This window comes from Fistularia commersonii, chromosome 28 (assembly GCF_037954325.1).
Source record: "Fistularia commersonii isolate RoL2024-O1a breed Wild chromosome 28, RoL_Fcom_v1.0, whole genome shotgun sequence".
Lineage (NCBI taxonomy): Eukaryota > Metazoa > Chordata > Actinopteri > Syngnathiformes > Fistulariidae > Fistularia > Fistularia commersonii.
In genome coordinates this window covers 3,798,880-3,818,592 of record NC_141311.1, presented here as the reverse complement: position 1 = coordinate 3,818,592, position 19,713 = coordinate 3,798,880, and the positions used below count along the sequence as shown (strand labels likewise).

The window sequence follows — 19,713 nt, the reverse complement described above, 5'->3', positions numbered from 1 at the left end:
GTTCAAATACTCTTCCGCGCGCCGCCACGTGAACTGCCAACGCACCTGCTTCTCCCACGAAAACTTCCTGCGGCGCGCTGCTCGGACCCTCCCCCACCGCGTTGTACACGCTGAGGCGGATCTCGTAGCGTTTGTGTTTACTCAAATCTAGGAGGAAAGAACCCCGTGACGGAGTTATAACAGCGCTCGGGATAAAAGAGCGAGGAGGACGTGTTCCTCCGGAGAGACAAACAGTCTTCGTGACGCCCGTGGCCAGACAACATCACAAATTGAAAAGACCAAAAAAGCAAAAAAAAAAAAAAAAAAAAGGCAGAGGAGTGGAATTATAAGACGAACTGATGAAAAGATGAGGTTGTCGCCGGGACACGGAGAAGATTTGTCAGTGATTTAAAGGCGGGAAAACACTAAATAATGACAGGGCAGCTTGCAGAGATAAAAGTCATAGACACATCATAAGAATCTGCAGAGGCCCCTCGGTGGATGCAGCTGAGTGGGAGGATAGGATGAGCAGAAAATCATCGCAAAAAAAGGCCGCACTTTGTGGAAAAATACCGCCGATGATGGATGGAGAGTGATGGCGGAGAGTGACACGAGAGATTTAATACTTACTGTCCAGCTCATACTGGGTTAGTGAAGATTCACTCAGGTTTCTGATGTTGTAAGGAGCTGACAGGACAGGAGCAGGTACATCAAGACCAAAAAAAGAAAACACACGGGATATCGGTCGGGTTACTCGTAAGTCTTGCTTCATGCATTCATTATCTAGACCGGTGGTTCCTGACTTTTTCGAGACCGGCGACCGGCTTTATGCATGAAAATGTTTCCGCGGACCGCTTAGAGGCGCTTTTGTCAGTTCACAGGATTTAATCTGAATACAATGCTACTTGTGGTACCTCATGTGTGAAACGGCGTGACGGAGCTCAGCGCGGCGGTAAGGTGAAGGCGGAAACGGTCGTTTTTCAAAATAAGATCCGGAAAGTCTAATGAAAAAAAGCCGTCATTTGTACCGAGAAAGATTTTCTTCGCGGACACGTCGCGCACACGTCGCGCACACGTCGCGCACACGCATGCAAGCTATTACCCTCATGTAACACGTCATAAAAAGACAAACGACCATTCAGCTTTTAATCACATGCCATGTAGATCAGCGGTCCTTTATTGCGCCACGGACCGGTTTAATGCCAGACAATGTCGATATATACATATTAACGTTTTTTTCTTTCAAAATACTGAAAAGGCTGTTTTTTGCAATGCAAGTTGCTTGGTCTCGACGCAGTTTTGAAAGCTTCATTGCCTCATCGGACAGCCGGTCGCTGCGTACTATGCGCTGCAGGCTCGGTGCGTGGGAATCACCTGCGATAAATCCATATTTTAAGTGGGTCTCCTGGTTTTCGTCTGCTAAATGCAGCTTCCTTTTTTTTAGAGATCATGGGCTCTTCTTCTGTCTCCTCACTGGACCCTTTTCCCATTTGCAAAGAAACTTCCCAAAGACGTCTATTTTTTACCCATTTTGCAACCTCCTGGGTTTAATATTAGAGCTAATGTAGCGCCTGACAAGCGTTTTGAAATGCGTCAAGAGTGAGTCACAGAGAATTAGTTCAGACTCGGATAATAAATAAAACCGAAATAATGTAAGTTATTTATTCTCTCTGTGCGACCCGCAACCGGTCCGCTGATATAGATACATACGACCATTCACAATCTCCAGAAAGTCGGAATCAAACCGGAGACCTTCTTGTTGTGAGTCAAAAGCGCTTCCAATCATGAATATAGTCCTTCGGGTCGGCACGAGAAAAAAAAGTGAACCCTACCGGTGAGATCGGCCCAGTTAGCAGAGGGACTGTTGACAGTCCGGACCGTGAAGCTGCGGAGCCGGTCGTAGTGTAGCTCCCGGTACCTGACCCTGAACCCCAGCAGCACGCCGTTTATGTGATCTTCAGAGGGAGGCTGGAAAAAGAGAGGATGCGTCTTCTTAGTTTCCTAAAAAAAAATAACATTTTGAATGTGTGTTTTATACTCGGTACCTGCCAGCGGACTAGCACAGACGTGGTGGTATGCGGGGTAACGGAGAGGATCGTGGGGGCTTTGTCCGGGGCTAAAAAGACAAAAAAAAAAAAAAAAACACACGCGATGTGCAACATGGCGTCCGACGAAACGCGAACCGTCATCGGGATCGTTGCGAAAAATCCCGCGTCGGGAGTCTTTAACCGCGGCTCGATCGAAAAATCGTGTTTTATTTCTTTTTTTTACCATCTTGCAGAGTGGTGATGGCCTCGCTCTCCCGACTGTATTCGCTGTCTCCGATGTCGTTGGTGGCTTTGACGCGAAACTGGTACGAAGTGAAGGGTTTTAATCTGCGGAGGAGACGGGGGGAGATGAGGACGGGCGGGCGGCGAGCGTGAGCCGCCGGCAGAGTTGCGCGTCTACCTGTCCACGGTGTAGGAGTGTGTCTCATGGCTGACTGATGCAGAATGCACCGTCCAGTTGCTGTCTGGCAGCTCCCTGTACTGGACTGTATAATAACGAACTGGAGACAGGCCATCACTGCCCGGTTCCCATGACAACACCACTTGGCGAGCCTGGACTTCCTCTTGAGGCACTACAGGACAGCTTGTTGGTTGGGGTCGGGCTAAAGGGCAAAGACAACGGCGATTTTCACACGCTATATTTGGAGTTGAAGAATTGCGCTAATAGCCGCGGCGCTTGACTCGTACCTCTCTTTTCCGTTGTGACGACCAGGGCCTCGGCAGCTTCCCCCCAGCCCTTTCGGGTCTGAGCCGTGAGGCGAAAGATATAAACCATTTCCGGTTTGAGTCCGGTGGCCGTGTACTGCCGGGCGCTGGGGCTCAGCACGTCCACGGTGGCGGCGTTACTGTTCGAGGAGTTTCTTCTGTAGGTGATCTGATAAGCTGAAAAGAAAAGAAAAGAGGCGTTGGCCGTGAACAAAGAACTATTAGACTTTGAAAGTCAAACAATTTTATTCGACCTATTGTCACTCACCTAGAATAATGCCGTTCGGCTGCGCGGGCGGCTGCCAGATGAGTCTGACCGACGTGGTTCTGACTTCCGGGAACAGGATTCCCACCGGGGGGCCGGGCACTGTCGCACGGTTAACATCGAAAATTACAAATCCGGCGAGAGAAAACCACCCCGCGCGTCCTAACATGCAGATTTACATGCAGAAACTACGTGGATGTTGTGTTGCATCGCACTACGAGCAACGGAAATGGTCACGGGGGAAACTTTCCGACCGAGTTGCCATCTAACCGTCATCCAGAGTCCTCTCCAGGATGGTCGGCGAGCTCCCCCTCCCGTCTCCGATGCGGGTGAAGGCCAGGACCTGGATCTCGTACAGGACGTACTTGCCCAGACCGCTCAGCTGGACGCTGTGGGTGGTGTTGCCCTCAACTGTCCAGAAGTTCGGAGATGTGTCCGAGTCCTTCTCCTTGTACACGACCTAAAGTACAAGCACGACAAAATCTTCACTGAAGGGATTATTAGATTCTAAACAAGGCTGTTTTAGCAGTTTAGCCACGACTTGTGAAATGATAATGCTATATAATCTATACCAGGGGTGTCAAACGTACGGCCCACGGGCCGCTATCGGCCCGCCAGGGGGTCCAATCCAAATTGAAAATCGACAATTTGAAAAAATACATAAAAATCATGAACTACTTTTCCGAAATAAAAATGCAGTTCCTACATCGTCTGCTGAGGACACGCTGTTTAAGTCAGTGTTAGCGACATGGCACAACACTGTGTGACTCAGAACTTACAGCAGATGACAGCAATGCGGCTTCCGAATCTGTAAATAGCATTTTTTACTTATTGTTAGAAACATACCTGGTTTTCCGTTTGCCACGACACCCTCATCAGCGAGATGTCGTGGTCAAAAAAAAGAAAAGTGGACATGGAGTGTAGGGCTCTCCAAGAAAATTGAACCACTTCTTATTTGTTCATTGAGGTTAATAAGAAACCCTGTATGCTCGATGTGGACGCAGCGAGTTTCGGCGCCACTACGAGACTCGCCGTGGCGAAAAATATACGATGAAATGCACAGAGAACTGAGAAGACAAAACTGAGGCAGAGTGTTGTTGAAATTGTTGAAATTATTTTTCTTAATGAATCTCATGTCGTTTGTCATGTATTATATAACAGTTCATTGCATAAACAGATTTTTATAATTGACCTGTTCCCCTTTACACCAAAACAAAGGAAAAATTTGGACTTATTGTTACTTCTAGGCACACTATGATTCTACCTGCCTGGCCTCAGTGACATGAAATTATTTGGCCCCCCCGGGTAAAATTGAGTTTGACACCCCTGTTCCGTACGTCGATCTCCCGGATCACCAGATCGGCCGACCGCTTACTTTGTACCCCAGGATGAGTCCGTTGCGGTCCGGCTCTGGGACTTCTCCCCAGCGAACCAGAATCCTGCTGGAGGTCGTGGCAAAGGCGGAGACGTTGGTAGGCCCGCTGGAGGGCACTGGGGTAAAGAACGCAAATCAAAATAGAAGAATGGTTGAACAACGAAGAGATTTTTACCCGAGCTGGGAAACGGCATTTTGCCCTTCCTCACCCGACTCCCTGGTTCTGCCGTGGACCGGCTGGCTCCAGGGGCCCGAGCCGATCCCGTTGATGGCCTGAACTCGGACCTCGTACTCCATCCATTCCTCGAGGTCCTCGATGGTGAACTCTCTCTCCAGGCGGTCCATGATGACGTGCGAGAGAACTCCCCCGTCCGACCCGGCTTTGGAGTATTGGACCCGGTAGCCGACAAGATCCGGATTGCCATTGTACTCCCACTCTGGAAGAGGCTGAGGAGATTTGTTGTCCTCAGTGTAAATCCTCAGATTCGGCAAGATTACCGCATGGAAAACATGGAAATGAAATCAGAAGGTGGACTTCAGGGTGAATTCAAAACGGAGGGATCGCCAAAGAGGGAGGGATGTTTTGAGAAATCTGCATTTAAAAGCTCTCGGGACCATCTGCAGCATGACGGTAAAACACGAATTAAATAAAAAGTAAAAAAGTAACGGAGTAATCCCTCTCTTCCTCTTAAATAAACGGTAAGCGCGTGTTCAAATATTTATATTTGTTCAAGCCATAGCAAATCCCAAATAACAATTCCCGCGTGCTCCAAGAGAACGTATGGTTTGGCGTGAACTCATAAATCATTTTTAAGCGAATGCTATAAAAAAGTACAAGTGCAGTTTGCGGCTCTTCTCCTTTGTATCTCTTTTACGAAAGCCAATCCCGCCTCGCAAAGGTGATATATCTCTGTCTTATAAATGACATCATAATAATAACCTTTTAACTTCACCCGTCAAATAACTTCTTTTTCGGAGCGTCCGACGGTCACCTTCCCGTTTTATACATCTCAATTTCGAACACATTTGGAATCTGAAATAAAAACATCCGCCAGGCGCCAGACGCCGGCCGGACTCGTCGGCCGATTTGTCCGTAAACGTGTCAATCAATGTCATCGTTGTCCGGGTTGCCGCTCCTGTGATGCTCAAAGACGTGCTGTCGGAGCGCGTTAACCCGGTTGTCAGGGCGAAGGGAACATCTGTGTTCTCCGAGGAGCTCCGGGAGCAGCTTTGGCTTCACACGGGTGTCATCTGTTGTCATTTATTGATCGATAATGCGACTTAACTGCGCGTTACACTGTTTGTTAGTGAGGGATTGCGGCCTGATGTATCACATCGGCGTCGCATTTTGCATAATCGATGCTTCTTTTTTTTTTGTGTGTGTGTGTGAGTGTGTCGGCGGCGACGGCGAGCTGAGAAGCAAAAGAAGCCGACCTCTGGTTTGGCTCAAAGGTGTTCTTTCCAAAGGCCTCTAAATGCCCTGATCAGGGGTTTGAAAGTATCACAGAGATCATAAAACAGGGGAAGATAAGGCATTCGGCGGGAGAGGATTAAACCGTATTTAGTATTCCGCGAACAATTATATAGTAATTACATGTGCTCGGGCAAGAGAAGTAGTTCTGGACTAAGCCGGAGGGTCGCTGCGGGACCGGACGCTTTGAAATCCAAGTTTTCACGTCCGCTAAGAAACGATAAGAATCTGAGAAGGAAGGGTTGTAAATAAAGTTGGCCGCTTATAAGAGCGCAGGTTCAACGTGAGTTTAGGATTAAACACAGTCGTGAGGGTTAAAGTAATAGATTAATTACCGCGGTTTGCTCTTACCGCGGATAAAAACATCACATAATCCGCCTCATTTACAGTAGTAAATAACACTTAAAGCAACACTTCTCCCCGCCGCCTCCACAAATACGCGTCGGTAACAGAGCACTTTCACACGGATGCACGGACCTCCACGGCGTCGGTAAACACGATTGTTTTCTCGGAATGGAAAGAGCCCTTGATTAATACCGAGGCGTCAGCGCTGCGGCTGCGAAGCCGGCCACAAAGTTTTACTACGGTCTAACGGCCGCCTTTTAAAAAGGATCTAAATATTACGAGGCGCGCCGTTAATATAAAGAGGCGCCATTGCTCGCATGCTGCTACTAACTGCAGGTGACGTGCATCCCTTTAATCCGACGGATACTGCGGGAAGAGCTGGAGACGCTGTATTTTTCACCGCAGGGGCTGCTTACGAAGCAAAGCGGCGGTTTGACTGAGTCGAGGAATAAAAGGGAGCCGAGGAGGGATCGCACGCGTCCGTTCGACGCCTTGGGGTTCGACGCGTGTGCGTAATATGTACGTTCTGCAGGGGGGGGGGGGGGGGGGGGGGTCAAGGGTCGAGGACACGCAAATACTGCAAGTGCATTTCATGTAAATACGGTTGAAATGGTGGATGTTGCAAAAAAAACTGATATCATAATAAAAACACGCGCTTTAAAATCACAAGTGATATTGCGATACCGGCTCGCTACGAGGAAGATGTAACAGCCCAAATAAGAAAGCTTATCTCATAAATATTGCGCCTAATTAATATTCCGAAGGCATTTCGCCAAAACAGCTCGACACTATTTTTAATATAACTGGAAGCAGTACAAAGAGAAAAGGCAGCGATTTCAAATAGCCCATATGTATGCACACCCAAGGCGTACCAGAATGGCGGCGTAAAATTTCAATATCGAGAGTCTGAACGGGAACAACCCAGACATGCAAATACGAATCCGGACCGTCACCCGGTTTGTAATGAGCTACGGCGACTTACCACCCAGCGCAGCCACAGGCTGGTCTCGCTGGCGGTGCGCAGGGTCACGTTGGCGGGGCAGATGTCCGGGGTGGCCTGCAGGGTCTGGATCTTCCTGGAGGGCTGGCTGGGCGGGCTGGTTCCCACGATGTTCACCTGACGCATCCGGAACCTGACGCGAAACGTAACCGGATGAGGGGTCTTATCAATTTTTTTAAATCACGAATAAGATATCGATATGGATAATGACTGGTTTGGATTCTAGTTTGGGGAAAAAAAAAAAAAAAAGATTAGATGTGAGAGAGAGAAACACCGGGAAAGGATTATCTCTGAGAGGATCAACAGAAAATAAAAACAACGCGACGAAGATTAGATAAATGATTAACGGCTTAAAATGAAACAATTAGTGCCGCGCGAGGTCACATTAGAGCAACGGCGCCGGAGACCAAAACAAAAACCTTGCAGGCACAATGGCCATCGGTGAAAGAGAATGCAGACGTCCACACAATGAGGCACAATATGCCTGCTTTGCATATCGCATCACGCGCCGACGTGAGCTGGTGCGGCATAATGTCACCGTTGCTACTGGTTACTCTCAAACTGAACACGGGGCAAAAGAGAGGTTCAGACGACCAACAAACGGTGCAGGACTTCGCTTTTCCGCTACGTTTATAGCAACTTCGGGAGTTGGCGGTTATTGCATTCAGTCATTCATTTTGTCAGCGGAGGTTCTCAGGCATCCGGGTCAAAGAAGTCATATTTGTGCACAACATAGAAAAATCATCTCTGAACAACAAAAAAAAAAGGGGCCTCAGACACAACCTTTCACAAATATACAACACCATTTTTGGTGAAACATCTGCACCCTCCAGACAACCAGGAAAGATTCACAACCGGAACCGGATCTAACTTCCACATGAGCCGAGAGGTTTCACTCCTTTGTTTACCTTTTCACAAAAAGTTACATTACGTTTTTTCATTTAAGTGTCATTTAGCGGACACTTTTATCTGAAGCGACTTACAAAAATTGCAATTCAATAACAGAAAATCCAAAGTACCAGTAGTTGTTATTCAGAAGTCACCACTCTGCCAAATAACCATCACAAAACCGCAAAGTTGCTCTTTTGTCCCAACGTACAAAACTCCCGTTAGCATAACAACATCTTTAGACCTGGTTTCTGCCGATCCACTCTTACTTGTCGAAATCTTCTTGTCTTGGCAACTGGACTTCAATTTTTACACTTTAAGACGTTTCAGCCCTCATCCCAGAGGCTTCTTCAGTTCTAATGACCTGTGGAGAGTTTCCAAATATATATATATATACTGCTCCAAAACAATAAAGGGAACACTTAAACATCACAATGTAACTCCAAGTCAGTCACACTTCTGTGAACTGTCCACTTTGGAAGCAACACGGATTCATTTTGACTTGTTTTAAGGACATTATATCAAAGTTGGATCAGCCTGGCGTGTGTTTTTCCACTTTCGTTTTGAATGTGACTCCAAATCCAGACCTCCATGGGTTCATACATTTGATTTCCATTGATCATTTTTGAGTGATTTTGTTGTCAGCACATTCAACTATGTGAAGAACAAGGTATTTCATAAGAATATTTCATTCATTCAGATCTAGGATGCGTTATTTTATTGTTCCCTTTATTTTTTAGAGCAGTGCGCAGGTGGTCCTCCCTTTACGAAGTGCTCTGTTAACGGCTTTGCGATAATAGTAAAATACGAGTGGAATGCACTGGCAGCGGAGTTGTGAGTGAGTACATATTGTATGCGCTTATATTTGGCTATGCTCATGCAAACATAAACATTCAAAGAAAAAGAAAAGGTCAAATAGCACGGTATAAATGGCCGATATGTATGCGAACGCTCAACGACGAAACCCTTTCGTTAAGCGACGACCACCCGTATATATTCGGAAGCTCCACATGGGTCATTAGAATTGAATAAGCCTCTCGGATGAGGGGTGAAAGTGAAGAAATTCAAGTCCGGCTGCCGAGACGAGACGATTTCGACGAGAATTCCCCACGACCCGGATGACTGAGAACCTCCGAGGACAAGATCGACTCTTCCCTTTACATAAGAAGCCCCCATAACCTTGACCCGGCCAAAACTCTGGCAGTTTTTATTGGTAAACTCCCCACAGGTCACCGGAACTGAAGCAACCTCTGGGATGAGGGGTTAAATATCTTAAAGGGTAGAAATTCAAGCGCAGTTGCCGCAAGAGGAAGATTTCAACAAGAAGTCATTCATTATCTCCAGCAATGAGGGTTGCAGGGCTACCGGAGCCCGTCCCGGCCGTCATTGGGCGAGAGGGTTCACCCTGGATCGCTCGCCAGGCGACAAATGGAGACACACAACCAACTTGTTCACACGTCTGGACAATTTAGACTGTCGGGTGAACCTCCTGCGTGGAGGACCGTGGCAGGAACGCCACGTAGACACGGGGAGAACGTAAAGTCTCCACACAAAAAGGACGCCTTGCTTCTTGTTAGGATTCTGTGCATCACCTGTAGAAGGTAAAGGGGTTCAGGTCCAGGACCTCCATCGATCTGGCGTCAGGCTCATTAGCTAGCTGATGAACCACGAGCCACTCTTCATTCTCTCCGATTATACCGATCTGAAATTAGCGAGGAGAAACCGGTGTCAGCAGATTGGCAGAAAAAAAACAAAAGGAAGAAAACAAAGAAAAAAAAAAAAAAAACAACATCAAGCCGTCCAGCGGAGAGCATTTCACCTGAGCTTCGACCAGCCAGCGTGAAATGGACGTCTTGCCGTCGTAACCGGGTTTGAACTGCAGGTTGACGGAGCGGGGGCCGATGTTGGAGATGGCGAGGTTGGTCGGGGGGCCGGGCAGCTCTGCGGGAGACGAGGAGGGTCACGGCCGCGGACCAAACCGACTTTTAAATACTTTTCTGCGTCGCCCACTGACCTGGGGGGACACCGGAGGAGATGGTGGAGGCGGAGAGCTGGCCTTGACCTTTGGAGGTCATGGCGGCCACCTGGATGGTGTACGTTGTGAGCGCGGTGAGCCCCGTCACCTTATACTCTTGGGTGAGGTTGGGCAGATAATGGGTCACCCTGGTGTTTGTCCTGTTGAACTCCTCCCAGGAGATCCGGTAGCCTGTCGGTGCAAAAAGCGGGTCATTCCGAAGGGGGCTCGTAAATCGCGACGTGTTAATATGACGCACCTGTGAGGATGCCGTTTTTCTCCTGCGGCTCCTTCCAGCTGACTTTCAGCGAGGTGTCCAGGATGTCGGTGAAACTGAGATGCCCGACGGCACCGGGGGCTGTTAAAAAAAAACGGGAGGCAAAGCGCGGCGGGTGAAAAGAACGCCGCCGCCGACGCGCCGGGCGTTGCTAAATCACAACGGGGCCGAGGCACTCACTGTCCTCGTGCGTGCGCAGGCGCTGCGGCGGGCTGCGGGGGCCGTCGCCCGGCGTGGTGAAGCACAGCACCGACGCGTAGTACTCGGTGAACTTTTTAAGCCCCGAGATGTAACCCACCAGAACGCTGTCCTGGAAGTTGGGGCTCGCCGTCACCAGGGTGACGTCGCTCGGACGAACGGGCTCCCAGGCTAACAGCTGAGCAGGAGAGGCGAGAGAGAATCGCGCGAACTTAAAAAACTTAAAGGACGGCTTCCGGGTGAAGCCCGACAACCGCGGCCTCTGATGATTATCATTATTATTTTATCTTAAAAGCGTGCTCTTTTAGCTGTAACCACTAGAGTGCACCAGTTGACAGAAAGGAGACGTTCACCTTGTATCCTTGGTTGATTCCATTGATAAACTGAGGGCTCGGGGCGTTCCAGGTAAACCGCACGGTGGTGGAGTTGACGGCCTCCGCTTGAACGTTTCCAGGCGGCACGGTGGGCACTGATCCGGGAGGAGAAGACGGCAAAAACGCAAGGGCGGGACGGCGGGACAAGGAGTACGAGAGGGAGATATCAACAGAAGTTTAAGATCGAAACGGGCCCAAACCTTTGTATTTCGAGCTCATTTCGGGAGCGGAGAGCGTGCCAGTCTGCATAGGCGTGAGATGTTTGCCCGGGGCGGTTTCCAGGTCGACCCCGCAGCGGTTTGTTTGAACTAAGCACATCATTCTGATGTAACACCGGAAAACAGCCGGGGAGTCCCGTTAATGAAGCCGACCGGCCGGCGTTGCTGCCCGAACCCCTCCCCCCCCCCCCAGCGCGCCGCCGTACCCGCCGAATGAATTTCAATGCACGCTCCTCCTGTTTTCAATGCAGTGACTGACTAAAACCGCCAGTTAATGAGAGACAAGCTACACAACATGACTGTCATTACTCACTGACAGCGACTTGGATGATGAAATTATTATATATTTTTCGCAAGAGAGATGAAGGAGATGAAAATAAACGCGTCTTTCGCATCATTCCTGGTTTTTTCGTCGATGACGATCCGGGATGCACGGGATGCGTATCGGTCCCGTACCGGATGTTGGAATATGATATTTTTAAGCTGCTAGTTTAAGCAAAGAGCAATAAGACTAATGTTTTATTAATTTCCCCGGCATTTAAAGAGGGAGGAAAAAAAAAAATAAAATAAGAGGACTTGTGTCGGCGTCAGCAGTTACTCAAAGTTCAAATGTTACAAATGTGGCACGTCGGTTCGCTTGTAAATGGCAGCGGGCCGATTAAAGCGACGGCGGAAGTTTACACGAGCCGTAATTATTATCACAGACAGAAAGAGGAATTGGTTAGAGGGAAAAGCCACGGCTGGGATTAGAGGCCGCCTCGCCCGGCCCTGAATTTTCATGACTTCCCCATAATTTCAAAGATATACGCGAATAAATTTAAATGTCCAACCTGCACTTTGAGAGCGTCATAAGTAAACAACACATGTATTGAAATCCCGGCTCTGGAGCTCCACTTGTCTCTGATAAGTGTGTTGGAGAAAGGCAGGGAACGCAAAAGGAAAATGAACTAACCGCCGCTTGGAAAAAGCTCTGGAAGTGAGACGTTTCTAGAAGATGCTCGCGGAGTGGATTTATTACAATAGGGATTTTTCAATACGTGAGAGCCTCCGGTCGTTTCATGGCTTTTACTCAGCCGAGACGTTGACGTGTAATCGGAAAGGGCCGGGCGGCATCTATGGAGGATTAACGAACGTTTCTCGGCGGTAAAGCTCATGTCAAGTCCGGGCGGCTAAAACCGAGCGGACTTGACTTTTCAAAGAAACGACCACTTTTCTTTTGAATTTGTAAATGCGCAAATATTATTTGTGCAGGAATGGACGCCGGTGATGACATTTAAAGAAGCCACGTAGCGAAGGTGTGATTTTTTTTTTTTTTTTTTTTTTTTTTTTTTTGAATGAATCATTTTAGCCTGGATTCTTGTGGTTTTGGAGACAAAAAAAAAAAACAATATGTGTTGTCCAAATATTTCCTGCGCTGCCCTCACCCCCTTGCAGGGTCCACTCCGTCACTTTGTGGCTGAAGGTGCCCCTGCCTGCTCCGTTATAGGCGGCCACCTCGATCTCGTAGTTGGTCCAGATGATGAGGTCCTCCAGGAGCAGACTGGTCTGGTCCGGGTTTGTGATATTTTTCATCTGACAGTCAACCGGGAGCCCTGATAGACAGTACCTGGCAGCGGAGGGAGTAATCAATAGGCAGAGAAACGGCGAGATAGACACAGGAAGAGAGAGGAGAAAGTGAAAAAAGATATTATGAGAACATGAGATTTTCTGAATAGCGAGAACACAATTATAGAGGAGCCCCGCAGATAAGTTAGACAATGGCTGCAACAAAAAAAAAAAAAAAAAAAAAAAAGGTGACAACAGATGAGTGGATTGGATGGCATTTAATTGGCGACAATTATTCTGTTGCGGCACCGAGTGAGAAAGAAGGGGAATGGGTGAAAGAAAAAAAAAAAACTGACGTGCCAATTATTATCACATATGAATGGCTGGATGGGGGGGAAAGGGAAAATCGGCGGCCGGGGTCGTGATCTTCTTACCTGATGATGTAGCCCTGGAGTGGACCGTTCTGGTGGCTCTCGGGGGGTTGCTGCCACTGGATCATGATGGACTGATTGGTGCGGCCGCTGGCGATGACCGTTTGAGGCGGGGCGCTCGGGGGCTCCTCCGGGAGGGACAGCCTGCACGAGGTGAAAACCATGGTGGGCGAAAAAAAAAAAAAAAAAAAGAAAAAAAGACAAGCCATGCATTAATGATCAACAGTTTCTGCATTTTCTCATCTTATTTCATCAGAAATAAAGCATTTTTTTTTTTTTTTTTTATTCCTCCTGTATTTTGTAGAACACCCAAAAATCTCACTTCGCCTTTGTCCAAAAAAAAAAAACGTATTCTCTGTGATTCTGCCGACACGGGGGACATCTCGCTGTGTGACATGACAAGGATCAAAGAGGCCACGGTGAAAATGGAGCAGCACAATAGAGAGACGGGGCGAGCGAGAGGGAGATATAAAAGAACAAGAAAGAAGGATCCGGGCCGACTTTTCCCTTAAGACAATTTAAGATGACATCTTGATTTCTTCCCGCCGCTCCGGTGGAGATAAAGCAAAGTGTTTAGGATCAAAGTGGTGAACCAGGAGATGCGTCTGAAAAAAAAAGCCGCCGCCGCCCTCCCGCCGTGCGCGCTCCCGTCTGCTCGCATCCGCCGGGGAAGCTTCGGGAGCGAGAAGGTGCGGCAGTAAGGTGGGCAGTAACGGCTGCTCGCGGTTTCAGGGACTTCCACGCTTGCAGGTGCAAAAGCAGCAAATGGACGGCGCTGATATCGACAAGGTCAGACGTTTCGTGTGTGTGTGTGTGTGTGTGTGTGTGTTTATGCATGTGCGGCAGCCGTCCTGCGCGGCTCCAACTGCTTCATCTTGACAGTGAGGAAAAAGCACTCAGGGATTTCAGTCCGAGCAAAACTCTGCCTCTTTCAAGCCTCTAGGCTTTTTTTTTTTTCCCCGGGAAGCACGGGCGAGATAATAAGACGTGGAGACACGAGGAAGGGTCAGCGCGCCCGTCGGGTTTTCACAAAGCGTGATTTCGGCTTTGTATCGAAACGCCTCATCTGTCACTCCTAACGGAAAATGATCGCCGCGTCGGATAACGCGAGGAAAGCCCCGGGACGAACCCACCGATCGGTCTCCTTGCTGAACTGGCCTCTGCCGACGTCGTTGACGGCGCACAGGCGGAACTGGTAGGACCGCGCCGGGATGAGGCCGCCGACGGTGACCCCGGTGGATTCGGGTTCGATGTTGGCCAGCAGGACCGTCCACGGAGCGTCTGCGCAAAAGAAACCGGCGGGTAACGACCTGGCGAGAACATCAACAGTCCGCGTCCCTTCGCACAAATCGTGGACTGAATCCCGTGTTGTTATTGAATTGTTATTGCAAGCTTCCTTTTCCCCATCAATAACCGCGCCGCTTCTGACGAAGAAGAAAAGGAGAAGAAAAACAAGCCATTTATTTTGTAAACACTCCAAATTTAAAACATCAGATTGAAATTCAATTACCCCCCCCCCTCCTGAAACACATCCCAGCTGCATCCTCAGATTAATTTTCTCCTTAATGACTTGTCATCTTCTCGCTCAGCTTGAGCTTTTCGGCGAACGGCGGCTAAATAGTTTACATGGAAAAAGGTATAGGCGTTTTGAGGCGAGCGTTTCACGCGCGTCGGCGTCAAAAGGGAGAACCGACGCCGACGGAAACTCACTGTTCTCGGACACTTCCAGGATGTAGCGGATCAGGGGGCTGTTGCCGTCGAAGGCCTGCGCCCACGTGAGGTTGATGGCCCTTTTTTCCGTGTTGCTCAGAATGGCGATGGGATTTTCCGGCGCGTGGGGAAGTTGCCTGAATGCGAGGTGGAAAAAAAAAACAAAGTTGACAAAGAACACAATACGGCGGCCGGGCCTCGACGGCATCGGAGGATATTTAAGGATTCGATGGATTACGGAGGAGAGAAGTGATAAACCACAACAGCACGGGGAGGGGGGGGGGGAGCGTCAATCCATCGTGATTTGATGAGATACGGAGAGGAGAATACAGAGGAAAACAGACACCAGGCGAATATCCAGACCTGACTCGGAGGTGAGCGCTGCGAGAGTCGTTGCCCCCCACCGAGGTCACCCTGCAGCTGTATGTTCCGATGTCGCCCGACCACGTCTGGGAGATGTGAAGGGTCCCGTCGGGATCCTGGCGCAGGCGAGGCGAGGCGTTCACGTCAATCACCGAGCCACTTTTCTCCCACAAGTACCTGGGGGGGGGGGGGGGGGGGGCACGTGCGCGGGTTTTAACGGGCGTCCGCTTTCCCAGGCGCCGTGACACTAAACCTGTTTACTTTGTGTCGGAGCGAGAGACAGAAGGCGGCGATGACGACGGAGAGCCTCGGCGGAGCGACGTCCCGGGGATTAGAAGCCAATCTCTGTAGCCAACTAAAGTTTTCGCGTCCCCAATCGCCGGCGTAAGCGCTCGTATGCCTCCGTAATACACTCGCTAGAAGCTCCGATGATTAATCTTGGCTGTTTGGGCTCCGCGGCTAATCTCCTATGCGTTGTGTTTAATTAAAAGGCGCCGTCTCAAGTTATTACTCTGTTTACTTATTCCTCAGCGGACGCCGCGATCTGATCAATGTTGCGGGCCCACAGGTGACAGGCGCGCTAATCAGCCGGGTCCATTGACATCATTTCATTCCCGCCAAAGAGCGACGCTCTATCAGGATCTCGACTGTCAATCCGACTTGAAAAGTTTCAAAGCGTTCCCCGGAGGAGGTCGTCGGAGGACGGATAAATACGAGGAGATCTCGCAGATCGCAAACTCATTAAGTGCATTGCTGATAACCAAGATTGTTGTTTTTTTTTTTTTTTTTTTTTTTTTTTGCGATTATTATTTTTAAATTGGAGTTTCACGCAGAGCTCCCTGCAAAAAAAAATTAAAACGGCTACGTTGCACGCCGTGACATTTTGAAGGTAAACGCCCCGGTTACCTCACGGTGACGCTGGGGTCATGAGTCACACCGCAAGTCATCACAGCCTTGGTTCCTTTTATGACGCTCTGGTCCTGCGGAGGCTTGGTGATACGGGTACGCGCTGCAAACACACACACACACACACACACATGCATGTGGTTGTTGCTCGGAGACGGCGTTCGAACAGCAGAATCGAACATATCGGGGGGCTGGTGCCGGAATTCACTCAATGTCTCTTCGAAACATGAATCACAGCGTCATCCGAACGCGGCGGAGTATTTCGAGAGGCTTAAAGAACCGGTTATGCAAATATATGCGCTGAAATTGAGTACACAGATGAATCATTAGACTATGCATACATAGTCAGAACACTCCGACAAAGACCCGCAGGAACCTCGTACTTATTGTATGCACAAGTATATGAGACTTTAAATGCGCCGGTTGCCGCGTCTGCAGTTTCATCGCTTTTCGGGAGGGAACCGGCGGGTTTGTGCCGCGCTCACCCCAGACCATGAGATCGGCCGAAGCTTCGTCGATACCCCTGGAGTTACTGGCCATACAGGTGTAGGTGCCGGCGTCGGACAGGTGGGAGGGACTGATTAGCAAACTGCCCGACTCCAGCAGGGTGAACCTGGGCAGCTGGACGGAGCCACTGGCCAGGACACGTTCACCTGCGAGGCGGAAGTGATCGATGGGGAACAGAGAGAAAGAGAGATTAGTGTATCGGCGAAATGTCAGGGAAACAAACGGGGAGGAAGAGCAGCGCGGCGAAGGGAAAAAAAAAAAAATCTTGGTTTTGTCGGGGAAAATGTTTATGCGCTTTCACCGGAACGGCTCCCGTCTTGGGCTGTTATAAAAAGGCAATAACATAATTACATGTATGATGTAAACACATGTATCATGGAAAAATAAATGAGGAAAAAAACATAAATGCATATACTTATAACGAAAATAACAACAATACTTGTGGAGTTATTGGTAGTAAAATGATGATTTATTAACAATTAAAACAACGGTGATTAATATAATAATGAATACTTATAATAATGATAATCACTATTATCATAATAATAAGTATATTTTTACCATTATAATTATAAAAACAGCACATCACTATTTATAGCCCCAGAATATATCTTTTAAATACTATGACTAACAACAACAATAATAATAATAATGATAATAGTAATAATTGTTATTATTATTATCATTATTATATTATTATTATTATTATAACAACAACATCAACAATAATAATAAAACTATTAATATTAATATCAACATAACTATTATTATTATTAATAATAATAACTATAATAATTATAATAATAATAATAATAATAATAATAATAATAATAATAATAATATAATTTGAATGTCAATAATGATTAGAATATAAATAATAATTATTGTTAAAACATCATTTCGCTTTTAATACCGGCACAATAAAGATAATAATGATAATGATTATTTTATCTATTGCTGTTATTCCAATTGCAATTGATCTCTTAATTGCTCAAAAGTTTCTCCCCAACAGTGTTACCATCACTTAATGATATTTAACGAATACAATTTAACGATGTTTCGGCGAATCTTTTCGTTTTCCCTGTCACCGTTGAGGAGCGAAGACAGTTTGAATAATTGAACACCGCAATACCTTTTCAGAACAAACCTTGTCATATTTTTAAAAATCATGACAGGTTGAAGCCACGGCCGACCGTCAGACCTCTCGTCCGACAAATCCTAACGGCGGCATAATTAACCCTCCCTTCCCCCGGCCCCGAACCCCTCGCACCGTTGGCCCACGCACCTTTCTGCCAGGTGATGGCTGGCCTCGGGGCTCCTGAGGTCTCACAGTGCAGGATGACTGACATGCCGTCAATCACGGCGCTGTCAGCGGGGCCAGCGGTGATGTTGGGAGCGATACCTGCGAACGGCGGGGTCAGCCGCACACACACACACACACACACACACGCGCGCGCGCGCACCGAGCAAACAGAATTAGATAAAACCGAGGTGATGATGACAGACGTAAACAGATTTCTCCCTAATAAAGCAGATGGCAGCTGCGAGCTCAATAGACTTGACAAAAAAAAAAGGGAGGCTGTCAGCTCTCATTCTCCGGGACGGCTTTGAGAAACCGACAAGGTGCCTCCGTCTCTCTGTCTCTCCTGCACATTCTCCCGCTCAAAAATAGCCAATAATTGCCCGAGCGTCCAAGGTGACAAGTCTGTCACGGCGAAGAGATATATAGATAGATGGGCGTAGGAGGCGAGCCAGAGAAAGGGGGAGAAAAGAGGATTAAGGGGAGAAAACAGGGGAATGGATTTAGGAATAAAAAAAAAAAAAAAAAAAAGGAGGGGCGCGGGGAGCAGGAGGAGGTAAGACGAGCAGAATTAAGAGGCGGACTCGCCGATAGCTTTGAAAATATTTCAAGGGGACATACTGGTGACGGCTAAGTAGGTGTTTGTCTGGATCTCCCCGGCGAGATTACGGGCGAAGCACTGAAACATCCCCGTGTCGTCTGGCAGAAGACCATTGATTTGTAGACTGCCTCCCACCAAAACCCTGTATCTGGGGATCTTCACCGGGCTGATGGGCACGGCGTCCTTATACCACACGATGTCTGGCTGAGGCGTGCCTGCGGAGGACGACGGACATGTCACCGCGACTTTTCTCTCCGATTCCTCCCCGTTTTTCGCGCACGTAATAGCAAAGAGAGAGAGGCAGACCTCGCGCCTGGCAGGGGATATCCACCACCTTTTCCATCTCGGCCGTGATGTGACTCGGCGGCTCTTTAACAAACAGGGGATACTCTGTGATAAAAAAAAAAGCAAGAAAAAAAAAAAAAAAACAGAAAAAACGCTCCATTAAGCCACATAAAATCACTTTATCATCCGCACTTCTTCTCCCGTCTTGACCCTTCTTGTCAGAACTAACAGTTTTACCACTCCGAATAATAACATCAAATAAAAGGCCCCGGTAGGCGTAACGGCAACACAATGTTCTCTCAAGACGGCGGCTTCTGCTCCGACGCCGCTGATGCAATATTTGTATAATTTAGCAGCAGCCGCGCGGCCCGAGCGCCGAATCTAAGTGACGCGCTATTTACCGAGAACGTGCAGGAAAGCCCCGGCGGCGACCGAGCGGACGCTGCTGCTGCGCAGCGACGCCTCGCACTCGTAGTAGCCGCTGTCGCTGACCGCCGGCAAGCTGATGACCAGCCGACGGCCGAAGTCCCGGATGCCCGTGTTGACCAGCACCCCGTCCTTCCTCCAGGTGATGCTCATTTTGACGAGCGGTCTGCGGGAAGACAAAAAAAAAAAGGAAAGAGACGCCACGAGAGATGGGAGGTTTCTTTTTTTTTTTTTTTTTTTTTTATCCCGATTCATATTCCGTTTCAAGGTTAGAGCGTCGGGGAGCGACGGGATAGATCTGTCACTCTGATTAAGTCTTTTGAATCGGAGATAATAGTTAGAATGCAGGACGGGGCGGCGTTAGCCTTGAATCAAAAAAGGGGAGAATGTAGAAAAGGTGCCGGGCTTGGAATCGAACAAAATACTTTTCGAAATCGGAATCGGAATCGGAATCGCTTAAATCGCCGAGTAATTTTACAACT

General features: G+C 48.3%; 1 protein-coding gene across 2 annotated transcripts in view; it reads right to left on the bottom strand.

Annotated features, from left to right (window-relative positions):
• The window catches only part of sdk2a (sidekick cell adhesion molecule 2a), a 91,854-nt gene that overhangs the window by 12,274 nt on the left and 59,867 nt on the right, over positions 1-19,713 (bottom strand). For both annotated transcript variants that reach the window (XM_086175504.1, XM_086175505.1), the window contains exons 7-35: positions 19,207-19,397; positions 18,827-18,910; positions 18,541-18,735; positions 17,905-18,021; positions 16,598-16,765; positions 16,113-16,215; positions 15,207-15,383; positions 14,844-14,980; positions 14,267-14,414; positions 13,137-13,277; positions 12,582-12,763; positions 10,919-11,034; positions 10,548-10,743; positions 10,350-10,448; positions 10,091-10,282; positions 9,896-10,017; positions 9,669-9,778; positions 7,171-7,321; positions 4,582-4,819; positions 4,373-4,488; positions 3,268-3,457; positions 3,001-3,099; positions 2,715-2,909; positions 2,428-2,629; positions 2,251-2,354; positions 2,025-2,095; positions 1,812-1,947; positions 610-666; positions 46-147 (exon numbers count right to left, since the gene is read on the bottom strand). In XM_086175504.1, the coding sequence (XP_086031630.1) occupies positions 46-147; positions 610-666; positions 1,812-1,947; positions 2,025-2,095; positions 2,251-2,354; positions 2,428-2,629; positions 2,715-2,909; positions 3,001-3,099; positions 3,268-3,457; positions 4,373-4,488; positions 4,582-4,819; positions 7,171-7,321; positions 9,669-9,778; positions 9,896-10,017; positions 10,091-10,282; positions 10,350-10,448; positions 10,548-10,743; positions 10,919-11,034; positions 12,582-12,763; positions 13,137-13,277; positions 14,267-14,414; positions 14,844-14,980; positions 15,207-15,383; positions 16,113-16,215; positions 16,598-16,765; positions 17,905-18,021; positions 18,541-18,735; positions 18,827-18,910; positions 19,207-19,397 (4,139 nt within the window). The remainder of the gene's footprint in view (positions 1-45; positions 148-609; positions 667-1,811; positions 1,948-2,024; positions 2,096-2,250; positions 2,355-2,427; positions 2,630-2,714; positions 2,910-3,000; positions 3,100-3,267; positions 3,458-4,372; positions 4,489-4,581; positions 4,820-7,170; positions 7,322-9,668; positions 9,779-9,895; positions 10,018-10,090; positions 10,283-10,349; positions 10,449-10,547; positions 10,744-10,918; positions 11,035-12,581; positions 12,764-13,136; positions 13,278-14,266; positions 14,415-14,843; positions 14,981-15,206; positions 15,384-16,112; positions 16,216-16,597; positions 16,766-17,904; positions 18,022-18,540; positions 18,736-18,826; positions 18,911-19,206; positions 19,398-19,713) is intronic.